Source organism: Myxocyprinus asiaticus, chromosome 46 (genome assembly GCF_019703515.2).
Source record: "Myxocyprinus asiaticus isolate MX2 ecotype Aquarium Trade chromosome 46, UBuf_Myxa_2, whole genome shotgun sequence".
NCBI classification, from domain to species: Eukaryota; Metazoa; Chordata; class Actinopteri; order Cypriniformes; family Catostomidae; genus Myxocyprinus; species Myxocyprinus asiaticus.
This window is the reverse complement of record NC_059389.1, coordinates 29,171,017-29,194,427: the sequence shown is the minus strand read 5'-3', so window position 1 is coordinate 29,194,427 and position 23,411 is coordinate 29,171,017. Positions and strand designations below refer to the sequence as shown.

At 46.0% G+C, this 23,411-nt stretch overlaps 1 protein-coding gene across 1 annotated transcript in view; it reads left to right on the top strand.

Moving 5' to 3' along the window:
• LOC127436323 (anoctamin-3-like) overlaps positions 1–23,411 on the top strand; it is a 186,912-nt gene that overhangs the window by 121,609 nt on the left and 41,892 nt on the right. Inside the window, exon 14 of the mRNA XM_051690414.1 lies at positions 17,730–17,812. Coding sequence (XP_051546374.1) covers positions 17,730–17,812 — 83 coding nt within the window. The remainder of the gene's footprint in view (positions 1–17,729; positions 17,813–23,411) is intronic.

The following is a 23,411-nucleotide window of genomic DNA, read 5'->3' as shown; positions in this document are numbered from 1 at the left end:
TGGAGCTGGTAAACAGACCACTCCATCCCCCGGTGGAGGGTTTCCTTGTTCCCTGGGTCATATAACCGGTGGGCACGGCCGTAATCACGACCACCGTCCACCTTTTCATCCTTGCAAGGTTGGCGCTCCAGCGGCGGTCTCCCCGCCCCTGTGTGTCCAGCTGTGGCACAAATCCGCCCCCGATGTGATAGTCTCCATGGGTCACGAGGACAGGCCTCTTCCTCCCCCGTCCCAGGCTGTTCCGGGGGTGGTCACAAGGAGCCAGGTAAGTGCTTCGATGTCCCTGGACTCAGCATGGCCACAACATGGTGTGTCACCTCGGGCACCGCCCCGTTGCGAGACCCCACCTGCCGGTACGTCGCAATGGCTGATCCAGACCGTCCGACTCGGCTACGCGATTCAGTTCACCAGGCGTCCGCCCAGGTTCAGCGGTATCCACTTCACCTTGGTGAAGGATGAAAATGCTGCTACCTTGCGCGTGGAGTTCGCTACCGTCCGACGGAAGGATGCGATAGAACCTGTCCCTCCGGCCGAGATGAAGAAGGGGTTTTACAGCCTCAAGACTGGTTCGTGGTGGTAGACCTGAAGGACGGGTACTTCCACGTCTCGATTCTACCTCAACAGTAGACCTGCAGTTTGCATTCAAGGATCAGGTGTATCAGTACAAGGTCCTCCCTTTCAGTCTGTTCTTGTCCCCTCGCGTCTTCAGCTCTTGCCCCGTTAAGGGAGGTGGGCATTCGCATTCTCAACTATCTCAATGATTGGCTAATCCTAGCTCACTCTCGGGACATGTTGTGTGCACACAGGGACCTGGTTCTCTCGCACCTCAGCCGACTAGGGCTTCGGGTCAACTGGGAAAAGAGCAAGCTCCTCCCGGTTCAGAGCATTTCTTTTCTCAGTTTGGAGTTGGATTCAGTCTCGTTGACAGCGCGCCTCATGAACGAGCACGCACAATCGGTGCTGACCTGTTTGAAGGCATTCAAACAGAAAACAGTGGTTCCACTGAAATTCTTTCAGAGGCTCCTGGGGCATATGGCATCCTCAGCGGTGGCCACTCTGTTCAGGTTGATGCATACGAGACCACTTCAGCACGGGACACATTGTGTGGTCATCACGCCAATCTGTCACCGCCTCTTCAGCCCTTGGACTGACCTCGTGTTTCTACGGGCAGGCGTTCCCTTAGAGCAGGTCTCCAGGCGCATCGTGGTCATGACAGACGCCTCCAAGACAGGCTGGGGCGCTGTTTGCAATGTGCACGCAGCCGCCGGCTTATGGACGGGCCCGCGGCTGCGTTGGCACATCAACTGCCTCGAGTTGCTGGCAATTCTGCTCGCCCTGCGGAGGTTCCGGCCGTTGATCCAGGGCAATAGCACGTGTTAGTTCGGACAGACAACACGGCAATGGTAGTATATGTCAAACGTCAAGGCAGTCTGCGCTCCCATTGTGTGTCACAAATCACCCGCCATCTCCTTCTCTGGAGTCAGCAGCACCTCAAGTCGCTGTGAGCCACTCACATCCTGGGCGACCTCAACACTGCAGCGGATGCGCTGTCATGGCAGGTTACCCTCAGGGGAGAGTGGAGACTCCACCCTCAGGTGGTCCAGCTGATCTGGAGTCGATTCGGACAGGTACAGGTAGACCTGTTCGCCTCCCAAGAATCCTCCCACTGCCCACTCTGGTACGCCCTGACCGAGGCACCTCTCGGTACCTCGAGGCACCTCTTGGCGCTGGCACACAGCTGGCCCCCTGGACTGCGTAAATATGCGTTTCCCCCAGTGAGCCTACTTGCACAGCCCGTGTGCAAGATCAGGGAGGACGAGGAGCAGGTTGTCCTGGTAGCACCCTACTGGCCCACCCAGGCGTGGTTCTCGGACCTCACTCTCCATGCGACAGCCCCCCCCCAGTGAATTCCCCTGAGGAAGGACCTTCTTTCTCAGGGATGGGGCACCATCTGGCACCTGCGACCAGACCTCTGGAATCTCCATGTCTATTCCCTGGACAGGACGCGGAAGACCTAAGCGGTCTACCACCTGTGGTGGTATACACGATCACTCAGGCTAGGGCCCCCTCTACGAGGCACCTGTATGCCTTGAAGTGGCGTCTTTTCGCTAAGTGGTGTTCTTCCCGATGGGAAGACCCCCAGAGATGCGCAAGTCGGATCAGTGCTTTCCTTCCTGCAGGAGAGGTTGGTAGGGTGGCTGTCCCCTTCCACCTTGAAGGTGTATGTAGCCGCTATAGCAGCACACCACGACACAGTGGACGGTAAGTCCTTATGGAAGCACGACCTGATCATCAGGTTCCTGAGAGGCGCCAGGAGGTTGAATCCCTCCAGACCGCACCTCTTTCCCTCATGGGACCTCTCTGTAGTTCTTCAGGGTCTACAGAGAGCCCCCTTTGAGCCTTTGCAGTCAGCTGAGCTTAAGGCATTCTCCTTGAAGACTGCCCTCCTGACTGCGCTCACTTCCATCAAGTGGGTAGGAGACCTGCGTTCTCTGTCAGCGAAATGTGCCTGGAGTTCGGTCCGGGCTACTCTCACGTGATCCTGAGACTCTGATGTGCACAAGGTTCCCACGACCCCTTTTAGGGACCAGGTGGTGAACCTGCAAACGCTGCCCAGGAGGAGGCAGACCCAGCCCTGACGTTGCTGTGTCCGGTGTGCACTTTACGCATCTATTTGGATCGCACGCAGAGCTTTAGAGTCTTTGAGCAGCTTTTTGTCTGCTTTGGTGAACAGCGGAAAGGAAGCACTGTCTCCAAGCAGAGGAACGCCCACTGGCTCATTGACACCATAACTATGGCATATCATGCCCAGTACGTGCCGCCCCCGGTAGGGCTATGAGCCCATTCTACCAGGGGTGTAGTGGCCTCCTGGGCCTTGACCAGGGGCGCCTCTCTAACAGACATTTGCAGAGCAGCGGGCTGGGCAACACCCAACACTTTTGCGAGGTTCTACAACCTCTGGGTGGAACCGGTTTCATCCCATGTAGTGGCACGCACAAGCAGGTAAGTCCGGGACAGCCGGCCAGGTGTATTGCTTGTGCATAGCGCCTTTCACCTCCCCCGAGCTGAAGACGTGCGCCATTAACTCCCAGTAGTGTTCACAAACTGTGTACCCTGGTTGATTTCCTCCGAGCCCTGTGGCAGACGAGTTTTCAGAGAGACTCGCTGCCAGCCCTGTACTGGGGTAGGTGCTCCGCATGTGGCAGTTCCCCGTAGGTAACCCCATGCGACGTATATCTTCCGCTAATTCGTTTCCCTGTTGGCAAACTGTGTTTTCCTTGGGCAGAGAACCCTCTGCCCCAGCCTCCATGCTTGTAGTAACTCCTACCCCATAGGGTAGGACCTACCATGGGACTTCTCCACATGGCATACTTCCGACATAGCTCGGCAAGACCATGTGACGTATTTCCACTTAAATACCCCCCCATATTTGGGTGAGGTGTGGTCTCCGTGGTGTCCTCCCTATGGGAGGGACACCCACCCGACTAGACCTGGTCGGACCAGTCGGTTAATCCCCCTTTTTTTGGGGGAGTGGAAAAAAAAGGGGATAAGAGGCCATGACTGGGCTAGCCCGTCTCTATTTTTTGGGTAGTCGACTTGTCCCAAAGGGCCGTTCGACACTCATAACAGTGTTGGGGGAGGTTACGTGTCTGCCTGTTGCGCTGGCTATGAGGCACACAGTGGTCTGCCCGTCACACACCGCCAGTTCACGTAACACAGTTCAGCCAGTTGCGGCGTTTTTTATAGGGACCCTTAGTGTCACTACATCGACACAACGTGGAGTGAGTGACAGATAGGGAATGTCCTGGTTACTTGCGTAACCTCCGTTCCCTGATGGAGGGAATGAGATGATGTGTCCCTCCTGCCACAATGCTGAACTGCCCGCTGAAATGGCCGGGACCTTGTCTCGGCTCCTCAGCATAAAACCTGAATGAGTGGTTGCATACCAGCTCCTTTTATACCCGTATATCCAGGCCAATTTTCATTGGCCTTTTATCAAAGACCAGAGGTGTCTCAGGCTCCCAAGAGTGACCCCTAGTGTCACTACATCAACACAACGTCTCGTTCCCTCCATCAGGGAATGGAGGTTATGCAAGTAACCAGGACGTTTGCTTATGAGCCCTCCAATGAGGGCAGCCACTGTTTGTGCAATGTCTTTGCCAAAGGATGAACAATCTTTCATTTGAGCTCTACGATAAGGGCAAAGTTGATGTGCAGTAACCTTAGCAGAAGGGTAAACAATGCTTTGTGATTGAGCCCTTCAATAAGAGTGAATGTTATTTGTGCAAACAACTGTGCGTTTGAGCCCTATGATTAGGGATATGTTGTTGTGCAATACGCTTTGCTGAAATTTAAACAATGTTCACGTTTGAGCTCTTTCATAAGGTTGAACGTTACTCTTGCAATATCCTTGCCAAAGTATGGACAGCATTGGGTTTAAGCCCTACAATAAGGGCGACATTGTTGTGCAATACCCTTTGCCATAAGATAAAGTTTGCTTATGAGCCCTACAATGAGGGTGGCCGTTGTTTATGCAATGTACTTGCCAAAGATGAACAATGTTTTGTTTGAGCTCTGCAATAAGGGCAACTTTGATGTGCAAGGAGGAAGAGGAGGAGGTGGAGGAAGAGTAGGGAGAGGAGTAGGGAGAGGAGGAAGAGGAGGAGGTTGAGGTGGAGGAAGAGGAGGAGGACGACGACAAGGAAGGCCAAGGAGTCAAGCAGTCTCGGATGAAATTCACTCTAGTTGACCATGTCCTTGTCCAGGGGATGACTATGAGGGAGCCAGCACAACCAGAGCAGCCTCACTACATTTTTGTTTGGGATAATGTCAGCTTCCATCGCACTGCTCTGGATCGTGACTGGTTTACCAATAACCTGAGGTTTCCAACATCTTTCTACCTGTATATTCTCCCTTTCTAAACCTGAAAGAGGAGGGTTTTTTTGGCATGACAGTGGAAAGTGTATGACCGAGAACCTCACATCCATGTTCAACTCCTCCAGGCCATGGAAGAAGCCTGCCTAGACATTTCAGTTGATGCGTGCCAGGAGTGGATCAGGCATGGAAGAGGATTTTACCCCTGCTGCCTGGCTAGGGCCAATATAGCCTGTGATGTTGGCGAGATTCTCTGGCCTGTCCCAGACCAAAGACGGGATGCTGGGGCAGAATAATTTTTTTGTTGTTGTTTGGTGTATTGTACTGTACAGTACATTAAGCAATAAAAAAATGTGCAAATGTATACATTTGGTGTGGCTTTTGTTGTGTTCATCATGTGAAAAGGTTTTTGAGGGGGAGAGCAACAAGCAACATAACTTATTACCGGTTTTTGTTGTATTGTTTTGAATTTATCTCACCAATGTGTAAGACTATGTTGTAGTGTGTGTGTTTTTGAAGGCTTGTGCATCATGTATGAGGGCAAAGTTTGGTTTTTCAGCAAGATTGAATGGTTTTGAGTGGAGAGCTTCATTTTGACCTGAAAATAGGAAATTTGGGGAATTGGGTGAGAAGTTATGGATTTGTGTTTAGAGTTTTGAGAAAAGGAGGCATAATTTCAAGAAATGTGTTTAACCCTTTAAAGCCTGAGCCCAAAATTCCAAAAATTCCATTCTGTGCCAGAATATGACATTCATATCCATATTCATATTACATTCATATTCATATAACATCACACACCTGAACTGTATATACCATACTGAAGAGAAGAACTAGGGCTTTCAAATGATATAAATATATGTATGATTATTTAAGGCTAATCATCCTTTATCAATAAGATTTCACACAGCAATTTTTACAAAAATCTTCTCCGGCCACCATACTTAATCAAACAACTGCACTTTCACCATTTTAATTACAAGCTAGAGGGAAACTTAGAGTGTATGAAATATACATAATTTTGTGGGCAATGTAGAATAGCAGACAGATTAGAAATATAATATATTGTTTAAAAGTTATGACCATTCTAGTGATTAGTGGGAAATCAGAATAAAACAAACATTTAGAATGTTAAGATACATTTCACATGACCATTCCTCAAATACTCCTTTTGAGCACCTGTAATAATAAATTGAGATTGCATCTGAAATTGAAGGACACAAACACCGAAATATACATTTTATGTGTTCAATAAAACACACACCTTATTTAATTTGAACATTAGAATTACACACGAATTGCACAGCAAAACATACAAAATCAAACTTTCGAACTATCTACAATAAATACATTTTTAATAAAGAGTGCAGGAACAGAATTTATTTAAATTCATAAATACTCAACAACTGCAATACATGTGGGGAGAAGAGAGGGATAAAAGAGGGGAGGGGGAAGACAACAACATCAGTAAACACAGCCCAACCTAGGCCTCTTCGCGGAACTGGTCACACTCAGCTGAGTGCCAAGATTGAAAACAGTTCCTATCGCGAACCAAGTCTTTTGCCATTACATTCCATTTACAAGCTACTTTAGTTTTATTTTCAGTCCTACTTTTCCGATAGCATAGCCAACATCTCTTAGAGGACTCTTCAAATTTAGGGACATGGGCTGTGTGGAGTGATGACGAAGGAGGGACTACAGGCTTTAGTGTATGCAAAGGGAAACTTGAGTGAATATCAATACCTCCCAGCTGACGAGCCATGTTTTCTCTGAAATCTATCTGGGTTAAGTTCACCAGTCTACGCTCATCCCCTGGTGCTGCATGAATGTGTTGCCATTCCTTAAACAATATGAAACTATTGACGACGGCAATGTCTATGAAGTGGAAAAAAAGAGTCTTCCACCACTTCTGAGTTTTTTGTGGACGTCGTAAGATTTTATCATTTGGTCTGACCTATCAACACCGCCCATGTTTTTGTTATAATCGCTGATGACAGTGGGCTGGAGGGCTACTTCTTTTGTCCAGTCTCCATCATTTTTTACAAACCTAGTAATTTCGGTTGAGCCATTCGCATTGTGGAAATTGGAGAGGCATGCAACTGCACGCATGTTCTTCCGCTGAATTACTTGTGTATTCCCCTCAATTCTACACCACCTCATATCCCCATGAGCCATCTTTTGATGTCTTTAAATTCTGCAGGAAACAATTTACGATTCACCCTGCATGTCCCACAGGCATTAGTCCCCATTTCTAACAACTTAACCATAAGAGCTGGGGACGTATAATGCTGTCAAACCAAACATTGTGGCCCTGGTCTTTGAATGGCTGTAGTAACGATTCAACTACTTTGGTGGCCAAGTCAGTGACACACCCATCATGACTACCTATGTAAACATTGAAGTCGAGAGTATACCCTGAGTCTGATGTTGCAATTACCCATAATTTAAAACCCCACCGAGTAGGCTTGCCCTTCATGTATTGTTTAAATCCTGACCAAGCTTTAGATCTCACATGGTCCGTCCACACTGAAGTCGTTGTGAAGAAGGCTCATCAGCGCCTCTTCTTCCTGAGACGGCTGAGGAAGTTTGGAATGAACCGCCACATCCTCACACGGTTCTACACCTGCACTGTGGAGAGCATCCTGACTGGCTGTATCTCCGCCTGGTACGGCAATAGCACCGCCCACAACCGCAAAGCACTGCAAAGGGTGGTGCGAACTGCCAAACACATCATCGGAGGTGAGCTTCCCTCCCTCCAGGAAATATATACAAGGCGGTGTGTGAAAAAAGCTCGGAGGATCATCAGAGACTCCAGCCACCCGAGCCATGGGCTGTTCTCACTGCTACCATCAGGTAGGCAGTATCGCAGCATCAGGACCTGCACCAGCCGACTCCATGATAGCTTCTTCCCCCAAGCAATCAGACTTTTGAACTTTTGATCTCCCACGATCAAAATACATCAACCCTGCACTTTATTACTCTTATCTCACACCGGACTGTCATAAATTATATTACTATTATTATATTATGTCTCTCTTAACAGCTGACTATCAACCGACAGCCTGAATGTCAATACAGTACAATACTGTACATTCTATATGTATATATATATATATATATATATATATATATATATATATATATATATACTTTTTATATATATTTTAATTTTTAATTTTTATTGAATAATGTGTATCTATATAGTAAAAAACAAAAAAACAAAAAACAAAAACAAAAACAGCATATTGTATACTGTACAGTGTATGTTGTTATTTGTATATTGTTGAGTGTAATTATGTGTATAACAGATGCTTAAATTGTGTTGTGTTAATTTGATGTTTTAAGTTGAGTGTAATTATGTGTATAACAGATGCTTAAATTGTGTTGTGTTAATTTGATGTTTTAAGTTGAGTGTAATTATGTATAACAGATGTTTAAATTGTGTTGTGTTAATTTGATGTTATTGTAAATCGGTATATGTCTCATCACTGTCACGACTGCTATGTTGATCGGAACTGCACCCAAGAATTTCACACACCATTGCACTTGTGTATATGGCTGTGTGACAATAAAGTGATTTGATTTGATTTGATTTGACTTGACCATACGTTCATCTATTGTGAGATTTTGGTAGGCTGAAAGAGCTGCTGGCATTTTTGTTTGAGGTGGTCCATAAGATAACGCAACTTCCTAAGGCGATCCTGATTATCCTCTGTGGTAGGGTCTACAACATGTATAGCTGCTAAACGAGCCTTGTAGCAGTCACGCGACATAAATCCCCCCGCCCACGAGCCCTGAAGTGACTTGGTTCCCCAATGAAGATGGGAATCAGGGAGAATTGAGAACCCCATGTAAATGAGCAACCCAAGAAATTTGTACAATTCATCAGGGGTCACCTCCATCCAAGCTCCTTGGTAGCTGGAATATGACAGACAGTTTAGGATGAGCTCCCACCCCTGACGGTTTGTAAAGCTGCATATCTCAGCAACTACAGCCTGAGTAAAAAACAGCATGAAAAAGTCAATTTCTCACAATATCATATTGGAGGTTGACCACACAGACTGATGCACGCTACCTAAGTCAATACCTTAGGCTTAGACGGCTAGGCTTAAACGGGAGAGGTTTTGGTGCCTGTGAATTGATGTCAGAGTACGAGGGATAAGAAGCAGTGTCAGGGAAGCGTTTACGCTTTGTAGTAAGTCAACACTGGAGGTAATCTCCCGGCATATCCTCTCTTGACGCTGATGACAATACATTTATTATTCTCGCCCAGTAACCCCTTAACCAATCATATGTGCTTTTAGCTTATATTGTCATGAGTATCTGGCAGTTTTCAGAAATAAAATCGGTGATTGGACGGTGAAGATATTGAGACATATGCATGATCCATTATGTGTGAAGCTTCAGTCAACTGAATATTTGGTATCTGCTTGAAAGAAGCACTATTCCAGCACAGGTATTATCCCAATAAAATAATACAAATACCTCACTTACCTGCTACTAAATGTTTCTGCCCCAACCACGAGCACATATAAAGTGAACAGAGCAAAATGACCGAATTGTCTTGATAAAATAAAATGTAATGTTGTTAAATTAACATAGAGAGCATTAAAGGGGAGCTTATGTTTTGACCAGCAGATGCAGAAAATAAACTATATGTGGAAACTTAACTAAGGAAGCTTTGAAATTTCAAACGTTTGTAATAAAGCCCCATGTTTTAAAAAGCTTCATAGTCCTATAACTAATAAAATAATTATATTTTACAGTAACCCATAATAATAGAAATCTCTGCACTGTATAGATGCCAGAATGACTCTAATACAATGAAACATGTAACAACTGTGATATAGGAACTGGTATACCCCCTTGGTTTGATTTGATTGTTTCTTGTATAAGAAGTGCTGTTAGGTGTAATGAACTATACCTACCAAAAGATGATAAGGAGAATGCGAATGTAGACATATGGAGTTGAGAAAACACTTAGTGATTTAGCGTCTTAATAGGAACGACTAACAAAATGCGAGAACATCATCTTAACTTGATGGGTATATTCAGACCACTTACTCAGAGTTCTTATGCATAATGACGTGCATGAATGTTGAATCTTGATTCCCCGATGAGGAGTACACTCAGGCAAGCAACACTGTTGTAAACAGATCAACATTTGTGAACCTAAATTTGCCTGGCAGAATGCACAATCACCTAACTTTATCAGTGAGAACCGAGTACTCTAGTAAAAATAAATGTTCCCGCTTGAAGCGATATTGATGCAGTATGAGGGATATGATGATCAGAGAATTGAGAACATTGATGGCAGAAAGCTTAGACCCCAACATTACCAGCTACATGCTTTGACGATTGTTGCCCCAATTGAAGAATAGATATATTTTCATGATGGAAAAGGAAAAGCGAGGCATAGTGTGTGACATGATTGTGTACTTCACTCACATGCCCATGACTGAAAACAACAAGTATGCGAACAATGAGAAACAGCTGTGCAGGCTTATAAAGCGGAGGCTGTATTGTGATTGGATAAGATGCCTGATAGAATGAATCCCGAGATCTTCCTGCTAGAACTTCACTTACACTTTAATTTATGTACACACTATGTGGATTTAATAAAACTTTGGTTGTCACAACCTGAATGTGGTTGTTACTCTTTACTTAAATAACTGTGTGTAGGCTATAAATGGGGAATTATTCTGTTTACGTGCAGAGATCCAAACCTAATCTTGACAAACTATACATCAATTACATGCAGCATATCAATGCAGTTCTCTACTGTTGAATTTGAAACTAGACCAGTTAAAGATCAGGAAGAGATGCTGTGCAGTTAAATAAAGCAGTGTTGGGCAGTACTAATGCTTCTTAAAGTTATTAACTCAAATATACTGTATTACTCAAAGCTCTTGAATATACTGTACATGTATATATGTGCTCAATAATTACATCAGAATGTTCTTTGGCTAATGCTAAGTGCACTTTTATTACATAATACCTGCACATAATCCCAATGATACACAACCCTGCTGAAAAAAGTATATGTAAAATTACAGTAGAAATCCTATATGTTTAATGGTTTTAATGCATATAATGGGAATTGTATTAGTTTTAATGGCAACTATAATGGTCTCTTCTGCTAATGTGCTGTTGGTGGCATGTTATGTCTAGTGGATACCATTAGGGAACAATACATATATGAAATAGAAACCAACCAACACAAACCATTAAATCCAAATGGAATATATACACTACAAAAAACATTTGGTAATGATTTTAATAGTTTGCAGCTGTTGGTTTGTAGTGGTATTTGTAGTGGAAAGCATTAGAATCTCTATTGTTTTGTTTTTTTCCAGCAGGGAATGCACACTTGATTGGTGCACAACACAGCATTGGTGGTAACACTGTAGCATGACGCTTTACTCCATAGAGTTAAATGCATTGGGGAACGTTGATGTGAGTTATGTGAAAGGGTCTTTACACTACGTGTCCACTGGCATGGAAGAAATCCACTCAGTACCACACAAAACACTAGAGTTCTACTATATTAAATATAGTAATATGTAACAATGTGATTTAATCACTGAATCCAGCAGAAGCTTTGGCACTGTCTGCAGATCCTGATATGCTAATGACAGATATTAGTAAGTACAGTATGTTTACATTCATAATCTTTCAACGATAATGCATAATAAGCTGACAACGTAAGGTCATGTAAATGTGTTCTTTTATCAGGGAAAGATCATAAGCTGAAAATGAAAATCAAAAGTGGTGTACAAAAAGTTTTGTACAACATTGACTTGCAATGTATGGACAATCAAACATCAAACAGACTTTAAAATATATCCGTTTGTGTTCCTCGGACAAAAAAAAATAACACGAGTTTGAGATGACACAAGGGTAATTGATGTGAGAATTATCATTTTTGGAAGAACTATTCCTGTTACACGGTTTTCTTCCTTTGTCAGATTTTTGGAATAAGCAGATTTTTATAGTTATCTTTGTATTGTTGTTCATGTAAATGACTACCGACAACCATTTTTTCCTCTTGTTTGTATTAAATTCTGTATTTTCCATTTGTTTGACACTCTCACTTCTCTCTAACACTGCGTGGTCAGTGTGCTTAATTAGAGTAGTGACAGGGACAGATAATGTACTGTCCCTGAAAGCAGACTCAAATCTAAATCCTGAGAGATTGAATGTGAAGACAGCATTCAGACTATGCTTTAAAAACTAAACACTGTCTCTTCTTCTGCTCTCTCTCTCTCTCTCTCTCTCTCTCTCTCTTTTCTTTAAAAAAGTGGGCCATACAGTCCTTTGGTAGAAACCCAGATGCTTTGTTGTTCTTATTTTTTTCTGTTAAATTTAACATGAAAATAGAACACATCTTAATTTACTTAGATTTATTGATATATTCATTATGTTTCGTTTCCTAAGTCAGCTCAAAGGGTACTGTGAAAATATCATGGTTCCCTATCTATCACTCACTCGACGTTGTGTCGATGTAGTGACACTAGGGGTCACTCTTGGGAGCCCGAAACACCTCTGGTCGTTGATAAAAGGCCAATGAAAATTGACAAGTGGTATTTGCATACCACTCCCCCGAACATACGGGTATAAAAGGAGCTGGTATGCAACCACTCATTCAGATTTTCTCTTCGGAGCTGAACGGTCGATGCTCACTGAGCTGAATTCTCACTGCTGTTCATTCACCTCTGCTGGATCTGATGGCGCATTTCAGAGGCTTCTCCCCCTCTGCACTGGTGCACTGCAGAGAATGCCCCTGGGCGCTTTGGCAGAAATAAAAGAGTATATTCTGAAAAAAATGAGTATATTTCTCTAAAAGAGCGGCACACACGGAACATCTTTTTAAAGATGCCTTTCCGTTTGTATGTCATTCCTGGTTGCGGTCATTATCTCTTGCCTTCTGATGGTCACAATCGCTGTCTTTTGTGTCTGGGTGCTACCCATCCGGAGACAGCGTTCATGGATGTGTCATGTACTCATTGCGAGAACATGACCATGGCAACATTGCGGTCGCGGCTTGCCTTCGTAAGAAAGCAAGCCACCCCAGCAGCTCCCCGCCTCGGTCCTTCTACCTACGGGTATGAGGCCAGCGCGGCTAGCACTGGGGGCAATTTGGGCACCTAAATGGGACCACCTCTGCCGGGTATACCCCCACAGACCTCCCATTCCCCAGCTCGCTCATCTGCCCCAATCAGGCTTCCAGATGAGTCCATCGGCTTGTCTCATGTTCGGAGCCCGCGAAAGTGATGAGCTCTTGAGCACAGCATCGGAGAGTGGGCTCGTTCGGTCAGACGTGGAAGCCTCAGCTGGGCTTCCCCCCTCGGGTACGGTTGACCAGTCACAGGCTGACGTGGAGATGACGGACATGCTCTCCCAGGCAGCCACGAGCGTCGGGCTAGAGTGGAACCCTCCACTCTCCTCTGAACCCTCGCAGCTCGATGATTGGTTCCTGGGCTCGTAGCACCACTCACAGCCACGCCCCGCCCCAGTTCCTTTCTTCCTGGAAGTGCACGAGGAGCTGATAAGGTCGTGGGATGCACCTTTTACTGCCCGGTCTTGATCTTTCAGCTCCGCCGCCCTCACTACCCTCGATGGTGGGGCAGCCAAGGGGTATTCAGCGATCCCCCTGATGGATAAGGCACTCGCGGTGGCACTATGCCTGCAGAGCGCCACCACCTGGCACGGGCGCCCGAAGCTCCCGTCCAAGGCCTGTAGGTTTATGTCGTCCCTGATGGCCAAGGCCTACATTGCCGCTGGACAAGCCACCTCCACCCTGCACGCCATGGCTCTCCTGCAAGTCCACCAAGCCAAGGCGCTAAAGGAACTGCATGAGGGTAGTTCCGCCCCAGGATTTATTCAGGAACTGCACTCGGTGACCAACCTTGCCCTCCGGGTGACAAAGGTCATGGCGCGGTCTCTCGGGCGGGCGATATCCACCTTGGTAGTCCAGGAGCACCACCATTGGCTCAACCTGGTCGAGATGGGAGAGGCCGACAAGGCACCGTTCCTTAGCATCCCCATTTCCCAGGTTGGCCTGTTCAGCGACACCATCGAGGACTTTGCCCAGCAGTCCTCGGCGGTGAAGCAGCAGACGAAAGCTATCCAACACATCCTGCCCCGGCGCGGCTCAAGATCCCACATCCCGTCTGCTCGTCGCCAAGGGCATCCTCCTGCAGTGACTGCACTGGCTCTGCTGCAGCCTGTCCCCATGGCCCGGCTCCGGCGTGGAGCCCACCGCAGGAAGCGGACGCCACCTGTCTCATGGCTGGCCACCAAGAACCCGAGAAAGGCTTCGAAGCTCCCCTGAGACGGGTGACCCAGGGATGAGAAACCTGCTGCTCTGGAGCTGGTAAGCAGACCACTCCATCCCCCTGTGGAGGGCCGGGAGGAGAATCTTTTGTTACCTTTTCATTTAATTTTGCCGCATGCCCAAGTGGTGCGGTACCCAAGAGTTCAGCAAAAGAGCTTCCTTGTTCCCTGGGTCACACACCCGGTGCACACGGCTGTCATCACGACCACCGTCCACCATTCCATTTCGGCAGGTTTGGCGCTCCAGCGGCGGTCTTCCCAACCCTGCGTGCCCAGCTGTGGCACAAATCTGCCCCCGATGTGACGGTCTCCATGGGTCACGAGGACAAGCCTCTTCCTCCCCCGTCCCAGGCTGTTCTGGGGGTGGTCACAAGGAGCCCTGAACTCAGCACGGCCACGGCACGATGTGCCACCTCAGGCTCCGCCCCACCGCGAGGCCCCACCCACCGGTACGTCCGACGAGATTGTCCCCTTGGTTCCCCTTGCCCAGAGCTTGGACGCGTGGCTTGCGCTTTCCAACCCGTCGCGATGGCTGGTCCGGACCGTCCGACTCGGCTACATGATTCAGTTCGCCAGGCGTCCGCCCAGGTTCAGTGGCGTCCACTTCACTGGTTTTGTCCCGTGTAGTGGCAGGCACAAGCAGGTAAGTCCGGGACAGCTGGCCAGGTGTATCGCTTGGCATAGCGCCTTTCACCTCCCCTGAGCTGAAGACGAGCGCTGTTGACTCCCAGTAGTGTTCACAAATTGTGTTCCCTGGATGACTTCCTCCGAGCCCTGTGGCAGACGAGTTTGCGGAGAAACTCGCTGCCGGCTCAGTACATGTGCTAACTAAGCCTTGTACTGGGGTAGGTCCTCCGCATGTGTTGGTTCCCATAGGTAACCCCATGCAACGTTTATCTTCCGCTAATTCGTTTCCCTGTTGGTAAAGTGTATCTTCCTTGAGCAGAGGCCCCTCTGCCCCAGTCACCATGTTTGTAGAAACTCCTCCCCCGTAGGGTAGGACCTACCATGGGACTTCTCCACATGACATACTTCCGACAAGGCTCAGCAAGACCATGTGATGTATTTCCACTCAAACCCCCCCCCCCCCCCCACACACACTCTGGGCGGGGTGTGGTCTCCGCAGTGTCTTCCCCTTGGGAGTGACACCCCCCCCACCGGCATAGACCTGGTGGCCCCAGTTGGTTAACAAATTTCACACTTTTTTGGGGAGAAGAAAAAAAAAGAGGATTAGAGGCCACGACTGGGCTAGACTGTCTCTATCTTTTGGGCGGTCGACTTGTTCCCGAAGGGCCGTTCGACACTCATAACAGCTTTGGGAGAGGTTACGTGTTGGCCTGGTGCACTGGCTACGAGGCACACAGTTGTCTGCCCGTCACACACCGCCAGTTCACGTAACACAGTTCAGCTAGTTGTGACGTTTCGTATAGGGACCCCTAGTTTCACTACATCGACACAACGTTGAGTGAGTGACAGATAGGGAACGTCCTGATTACTTTCGTAACCTCCGTTCCCTGATGGATGGAACGAGATGTTGTGTCCCTCCTGCCACAATGCTGGACTACCTTCTGAAATGGCCGGGATCTTGTCTCAGCTCCTCAGCACAAAACCTGAATGAGTGGTTGCATACCAGCTCCTTTTATACCCGTATGTTCGGGGGAGTGGTATGCAAATACCACTCACCAATTTTCATTGGCCTTTTATCAAAGACCAGAGGTGTTTCGGGCTCCCAAGAGTGACCCCTAGTGTCAGTACATTGACACAACGTCTCCTTCCCTCCATCAGGGAACGGAGGTTATGAAAGTAACCAGGACATTTTGAATAACCTAGCTGACTAAATTCTGCAAACTACATTTAATCTAAATGACTATCAATTAAAACAATTAATTACAACCAAATTTAAAAATAGCACAGAAAGTTAAAATCATGCTGCTTTTAAGTCCTCCTGAGAAGTTTGTACTTACCAGGTTGAAAGTCGTATATACGATTTGATGTGTGTTCAAGTAATTTTAATCTGAAACAATGTACCTGTTTTGCTATTTTGTATTGATTTCTATCTTTTTCACTTATTGACAGAGACGATACATTTTTAACAAGAATGCAACAAAATAAAGAGCAAAGCCATGCATTAGGTGTGTAATTGATGCGTTATCTATCTATTCTATCATTCGTGTACCGCCATATATAATGATGGGAAATATCATTTTGTTACCCACGCCAGTCGCCCCATAAACCAGATAAATAAGTCTTATTTTCTGGAAAACATTATTCCTATTCTTTATTAACAGCACAAAAAAATGCATACAAACTAAACTCTATAGTCAAGTAAACTATAGTCAAACTGAATTATTACCAGTACCAATTTGCTTTCACCATGATTCTTTAAATGACATGCCCCCAACTTGGAAAGTCAGACTTAAAGATTTTTCCACTTGTAATTAATGTGTTGCATTAAAAAATGAGTTCTAAAACATATTGAAGTTAAAAATAACAAAAATGTAATGTGAATTATTAAGTTCAATGTAGTGTACTAAGTAAAAATTATAATTTTCATTAACAGACAACACTGCTCAGTGATCCGATCACATGCGGTCAGCCCTAAATACAGGTCTAAACAGGGTTTAAAATGTTTTGTGATCGCATCACAAAAACCACATACGAAAGTTTTGTATGTATTAAAGCTCCTTTAATACAGGTAATCCACTAAAATAACTGATAATTCTGCTTGACATGTTGCATTTGTGCTTAGATTCAATTTCAACCACATCTGGGAGAAACAGCACACTGTTTTTTTTTTTTGGTTTTTTTTTTCACGCTTTCTTTGTCTTTTCTGACTTTGTTGTGCTTTAATATCATGCAGTAACACACTGACATAATGATTGATGTATGTCATCATGAAACAGAGACCCTCCAAATTCGAACACAAGTCTTTACAGGAGATACATTTAAGTGACCTAGTGTAAACACCTGACCACTTGTAACTCACCAAGGTGGATAACAAGAAAAAAAAACATTTAATATTTTATTCAGTATGTACGAGACGAATTAAGACAATACATTACATTTCTTTTTAATTCAATAAAACAGAACAGGACTCCCAAGTCATCAAGAACCCCCCCCCCCCCATAAAAATAAAATTCTTGTGTAGCTATTTCACGTAGTTGTGAAGAGTATGTTTTGGGCATACAAAACACCTTCCTTAGGAGCCGTTAGACATGCGAGTTTGCATCTGTCTGTGCTGTATTTTAATAGTTTTTATTTGTAAACATGCACCTTTGACTGTTGCACTGCATTTGGCTGTTTTCAAAACCTGATGCAGGAGTGCCACATTTTTAAGATGGCTTGCAAATTGAAAGAAAATCAATAAAAAAAATCTTTTTAAAAAAGAAATAAAACATTTCTTGAGACACCTGCATACTGCTCCATTTGTTGCACTGTTTATTTATTTTAGTGTAAAAACACTGAAGGTCTTCTGAGTTTTTTATGTTCATTTCTTATCACTTACTCCTCTGTTGTCACAGCCACTGTGTTCCTGGAATTCTGGAAGAGGAGGAGGGCAGAGTTAACGTATGACTGGGATTTGATTGACTGGGAGGAGGAGGAGGTGAGCTTCCTGTTTGAACTGAAATGGTGATGTTTAATGTAATTGTTTCTTATAAACACAATCAGAAATATCATAATATTTTGAGACCTGGGTCATTCCTACAATATGGTCCCTTTTTGGCTTTGAAACTTTTTTTAAATGGGGGGGGGAGGGGGCTATTAACAGTGTCCAACATTGTATGTACATGTATTTATGCCAGTTTTTGTCATTTTTTCTGAAAGTCATGAAAATTCACACCACAGTGTTATTTTCAGCACATCTCAAATTCTTTATTTTGTTTAATAGAATTCTGTGCTGGAAATAAACCTGATGGAAATGACATTTTTAACGTTTTTGAAATAAAATGGCCTATTACTTTGTTTTCTAAGGCTGTATACTAAAAACACACAATTACATAATATTTTCACTCATTTTAAATAATTTGGCAAAATTACACCTTGTTTGGAAATGAAGCCTAATAACATTTAACCCCTGCAACTAATGATTATTTTGATAATCGATTAATCGAACGATTATTAGAACAAGTATTCGACTATTCGGTGATTATTGCAACAATTAATCATTAGCTCTTAACCGATTATTCAGCTTGTGCCCCGACTTAAAAGGTTGTATTAAATGTGCTTACTAACAATAAAGAGGACAAAATCATCTTTTAAAAATACCTCTAAATGACATTTACTGAATTAAAGGAAAAAATATTTTTTATTAAGTTTAATTCAGTAAAAAAACACTGCAAAAAATCATATTGTTATCAAGAGTTTTTGTCTTGTTTTCCATTTAAAATTGTCTAAAAATCCTTAAAACAAGATACATTTACTTGAGAAGCAACATATAAGATATTTAGACTTGCTTTAAGAGAATGTATCTTAAATATAAGTGTATTTTGTATATAAGTGTATTTGTTCCCTATCTGTCACTCACTCGACGTTGGTGTCGATGTAGTGACACTAGGGGTCACTCTTGGGAGCCCGAGACACCTCTGGTCTTTGATAAAAGGCCAATGAAAATTGGCGAGTGGTATTTGCATGCCACTCCCCTGAACATACGGGTATAAAAGGAGCTGGTATGCAACCACTCATTCAGATTTTCTCTTCGGAGCCGAACGGTCATGCTCATTGAGCTGAATAGCACTGTTCATTCACCTCTGCTGGATCTGACGGCGCATTTCAGCGGCTTCTCCCTCCTCTGCACTGGTGCACTGCAGAGAACGCCCCTGGGCGCTTCGGCAGAAAAACTAGAGAGTATATTTTCTGAAAGAGCATTTTTCCCCTCTAAAAGAGTATATATTTCTCTAAAAGAGCGCACACACGGAACGTCTTTTTAAAGACGCGTCTTTTTAAAGATGCCTTTCCGTTCGTGTGTTATTCCTGGTTGCGGTCGTTTTCTCTCAACTTCGGATGGTCATGATCGCTGTCTTTCGTGTCTGGGCGCGACCCACACGGAGGCAGCGTTTATGAATGGCTCATGTTCTCACTGCGAGAACATGACCATGGCAACGTTGCGGTCGCGGCTTGCTTTCGTAAGAAACCAGCGGCTCCCCGCCATGGTCCTCCTACCTACGGGTTTGAGGTCAGCGCGGCTGGCGCTGGGGGCGATTTGGGGACCTCAATGGGATCGCCTCCGCCGGGTATCCCCCCGCGGACCTCCCATTCCCCAGCACGCTCGTCTGCCCCAATCGGGCTTCTGGATGAGTTCGCCGGCTCGTCGCACGGCAAGTCTGGCTTCTCGTTCGAGGCCCGCGAAGATGATGAGCTTTCGAGCGCAGCATCGGAGAGCGGGCTTGTCCAGTCGGACGCAGAAGCCTCAGCTGGGCTTCCCCCTTCGGGGACGGTCGCCCAGTTACAGGCCGACGCCGAAATGACGGACATGCTTTCCCGGGCAGCCGCGAGCATCGGGCTAGAGTGGAACCCTCCGCTCTCCCCTGAACCCTCGCGGCTTGATGATTGGTTTCTGGGCTCACGGCGCCGCTCAGACCGGCCACGCCCCGCTCCAGTGCCATTCTTCCCGGAGGTGCATGAGGAGCTGACGAAGTCGTGGGAGGCACCTTTTACTACCCGAACCCGACTCCACAGTTCCCCCGCTCTCACTACCCTCGATGGCGGGGCGGCCAGGGGCTATACGGCGATTCCCCCGGTGGATAAGGCGCTCGCAGTGCACTTATGCCCGCAGAGCGCCGCCACCTGGCATGGACGCCCTAAGCTCCCCTCCAAGCCCTGTAGGCTCACGTCGTCCCTGACGGCCAAGGCCTACAGCGCTGCTGGACAAGCCGCCTCTGCCCTGCACGCCATGGCTCTCCTGCAGGTCCACCAAGCCAAGGCACTGAAAGAACTGCACGAGGGTAGTTCCGCCCCAGATTTGATCCCCCTGCGGTGACTGCACCGGCTCCGCCGCAGCCCGCCCCTCCGGCCCGGCCCCGGCGTGGAGCCCACTGCAGGAAGCCGACGCCACCCGTCTCTCAGCCGGCACTGAAGAACCCACGGAGGTCTTCGAGGCGCCCCTGAGACGGGCAACCCAGGGACGAGGGAACCCACTCACCTGGAGCTGGTAGAAAGACCACTCCATCCCCCGGTGGAGGGCCGGGTGGAAAATCTTTTGTTGCCTTTTCGTTTGATTTCGCCGCACGCCCAAGTGGCTGCGGTACCCAACAGTTCAACAAAAGAGCGGCTTCCTTCCTTCCTTCCGTTGATGCCATATCTATGGCATATCTCGCCCAAGACATGCCGCCCCCGGTAGGGCTACGGGCCCATTCTACCAGGGGTGTAGCGGCTTCTTGGGCCCTGGCCAGAGGTGCCTCTCTAACAGACATTTGTAGAGCAGCGGGCTGGGCAACACCCAACACCTTTGCAAGGTTCTACAACCTCCGGGTGGAACCGGTTTCGTCCCAGGTAGTGGCACGCAACACAAGCGGATAAGCCCGGGATAGCCGGCCGGGTGTATCGCTTGCACATAGCGCCTCCCACCTCCTTTTGAGCTGAAGACGTGCGCTGCTAATTCCCAGTAGTGTTCACAAAAGTTGTTCCCTGGTTGATTTCCTCCGAGCCCTGTGGCAGTCGAGTCTTCGGAGAAACTCACTGCCGGCCCAGTACACGCGCTATCTAAGAGCCCGGTGCTGGGGTAGGTGCTCCGCATGTGGCAGTTCCCTGTAAGGCTAACCCCATGCGATCTATATCTTCCGCTAGCTCGTTTCCTTGCTGGCAAACTGCGTCTTCCTTGGGCAGAGCCCCTCTGCCCCAGTCTCCATGTTGTAGTACCTCCTCCCCCATTGGGCAGGATCTACCTTGAAGGCTCTCCACATGGTTGGAAAGACCATGTGATGTATTCTTCCACTTAAATATCCCCCCCTCTTGGGGCGAGGTGTGGTCTCCGCGGTGTCCTCCCCTTGGGAGGGACACCCCCCGACTAGACCTGGCGGCCCAGTCGGATAATCCCCCTTCTTTTTTAGGGAGTGGAAAAAGAGAAGGGGAAAAGAGGCCACGACTGGGTTAAGCCCGTCTCTATCTTTGGGTAGTCGACTTGTCCCCAAAAAGGGCCGTTCGACACTCGTAACTATGTTGGGGGAGGTTACGTGTCGACCTGGTGCGCTGGCTATGAGGCACACAGTAAGTCTGCCCACCACACACCGCCAGTTCACATAACACAGTTCAGCCTTGTGGCGTTTTGTATAGGGACCCCTAGTGTCACTACATCGACACCAACGTCGAGTGAGTGACAGATAGGGAACGTCATGGTTACTGGTGTAACCTCCGTTCCCTGATGGAGGGAACGAGACGTTGGTCCCTCCTGCCACAACGCTGAACTACCCGCTGAAATGGCCGGACCCTATATCGGCTCCTCAGCATAAAACCTGAATGAGTGGTTGCATACCAGCTCCTTTTATACCCGTATGTTCGGGGGAGTGGCATGCAAATACCACTCGCCAATTTTCACTGGCCTTTTATCAAAGACCAGAGGTGTCTCGGGCTCCCAAGAGTGACCCCTAGTGTCACTACATCGACACCAACGTCTCGTTCCCTCCATCAGGGAACGGAGGTTACACCAGTAACCATGACGTTTTTCTTTGTTATACTTCTGCGAGTGCAGTAAAGACAAAATATACTTATATTCAAGATCTGTTCTCTCAAAGCAAGTCTAAATATCTTATATGCTGCTTCTCAGATGAATGCATCTTTTTTTTTTAAAGGATTTTTAGATATTTTAAAATATTTTTATTTTTATTATCATATTCAACATTCCCAGATAACAATATTTTTATTCTGCAGTATATCTGCTAAAGTAAATGTATGTTGTTTTAAATGAGTTTTAGATATTATTTTTTGGAAAACAGGCCAAAACAAAAACAAATCAAAAACGTATTTTGTTTCATTGTATAATGGGGTGAAGACTACCCTCTCTCACCTTTTTGTTCACTTCAGTCCATCTTTAACTCACAAAAAACAAATTCTCTCTTATAAATAAAGCTGCGTATTGCCAATTTCCTTCACAATAAGAAATGCACAGTGACACATATATAATGATTCAATAAGTCGCCAGCCATCATGTTATAATCTAGCTGCACCACCGAGCTCGAGGAATGAGTGTCCCGCGACAGAGTGTGCATCAGCCGGGTGCAGTTTCAATATCTCCCCCTTAGATCGGGACACTTCGCACAACTCATTGAAGAGGCACTGACCGCACAAAGAAATGCCAGTTTTGGGGTATGTAGTTATTTACATGACCTGCTTCCTTATTATTTGAACTTTAATAAAGCTATAACACATTAAATATACTGCATTAAAGATGTAACGCCGGAGTGTGTCCTTTAAATATGCTCTGATATGCAAGTTTTACTTCAGCAGAGCGGCAGATCCAGCTCCGCTTATTTTACAACGAGAGTGCTTCTGTATGTACTTATTTTGTATTATTCCATCATACTTTGCGATCTACATCACCTGAAGCTGTTTGGAATGTTTGGAGTGCATCTGGACTGTGAGCTGTTTTCTTCCTCTCCTCAGTCAGGCGCGAGCTGCAGTGCTGCTCATGTTACATTAAGTGAGATCAAATGATTATTCGACAACGAACATTTTTGCAGACATTTTTTTATTGTCAATGTTGTCGATAACGTCGACTAATCGTTTCAGCCCTACCTGGGACATGTAAATGCCAGAAGTTGAAGAAACACCATTTAAATTTTAAAATTACAAACATTTTTAACAAGAAGTCAAGGGACACACGAAAAACCTCCAGTATGGAACATTGTAAACAGTCTGTATTCTTTTTAACAGGCCTATAAATATTGTAACCAGTTGAAATAAAACATTATAATAAATACCATAACTTATGCTGGATACCGAAGTGTAGGAATGACCCACTTGTTAAAATGAGCATTTAGTTTGTGAATAATGAAAGTGGTGTGTGGCCAATCTATGTGCTGTTTGTTGTATTTCCTATAGTGTAAATCCAGTGTCATGCTGTGTTCTGTGAGTGTGCCTCTTATCGTATCATATTGTGTTGTGCATGCTGCGCTCTCCATGTGAATATAATTCATGAATCGTGACATCTCAGCATGTTCAGAGTATCTGTGAATTAACTGGATGTCTTCAGAATGGTTTGTGTGTGTGTG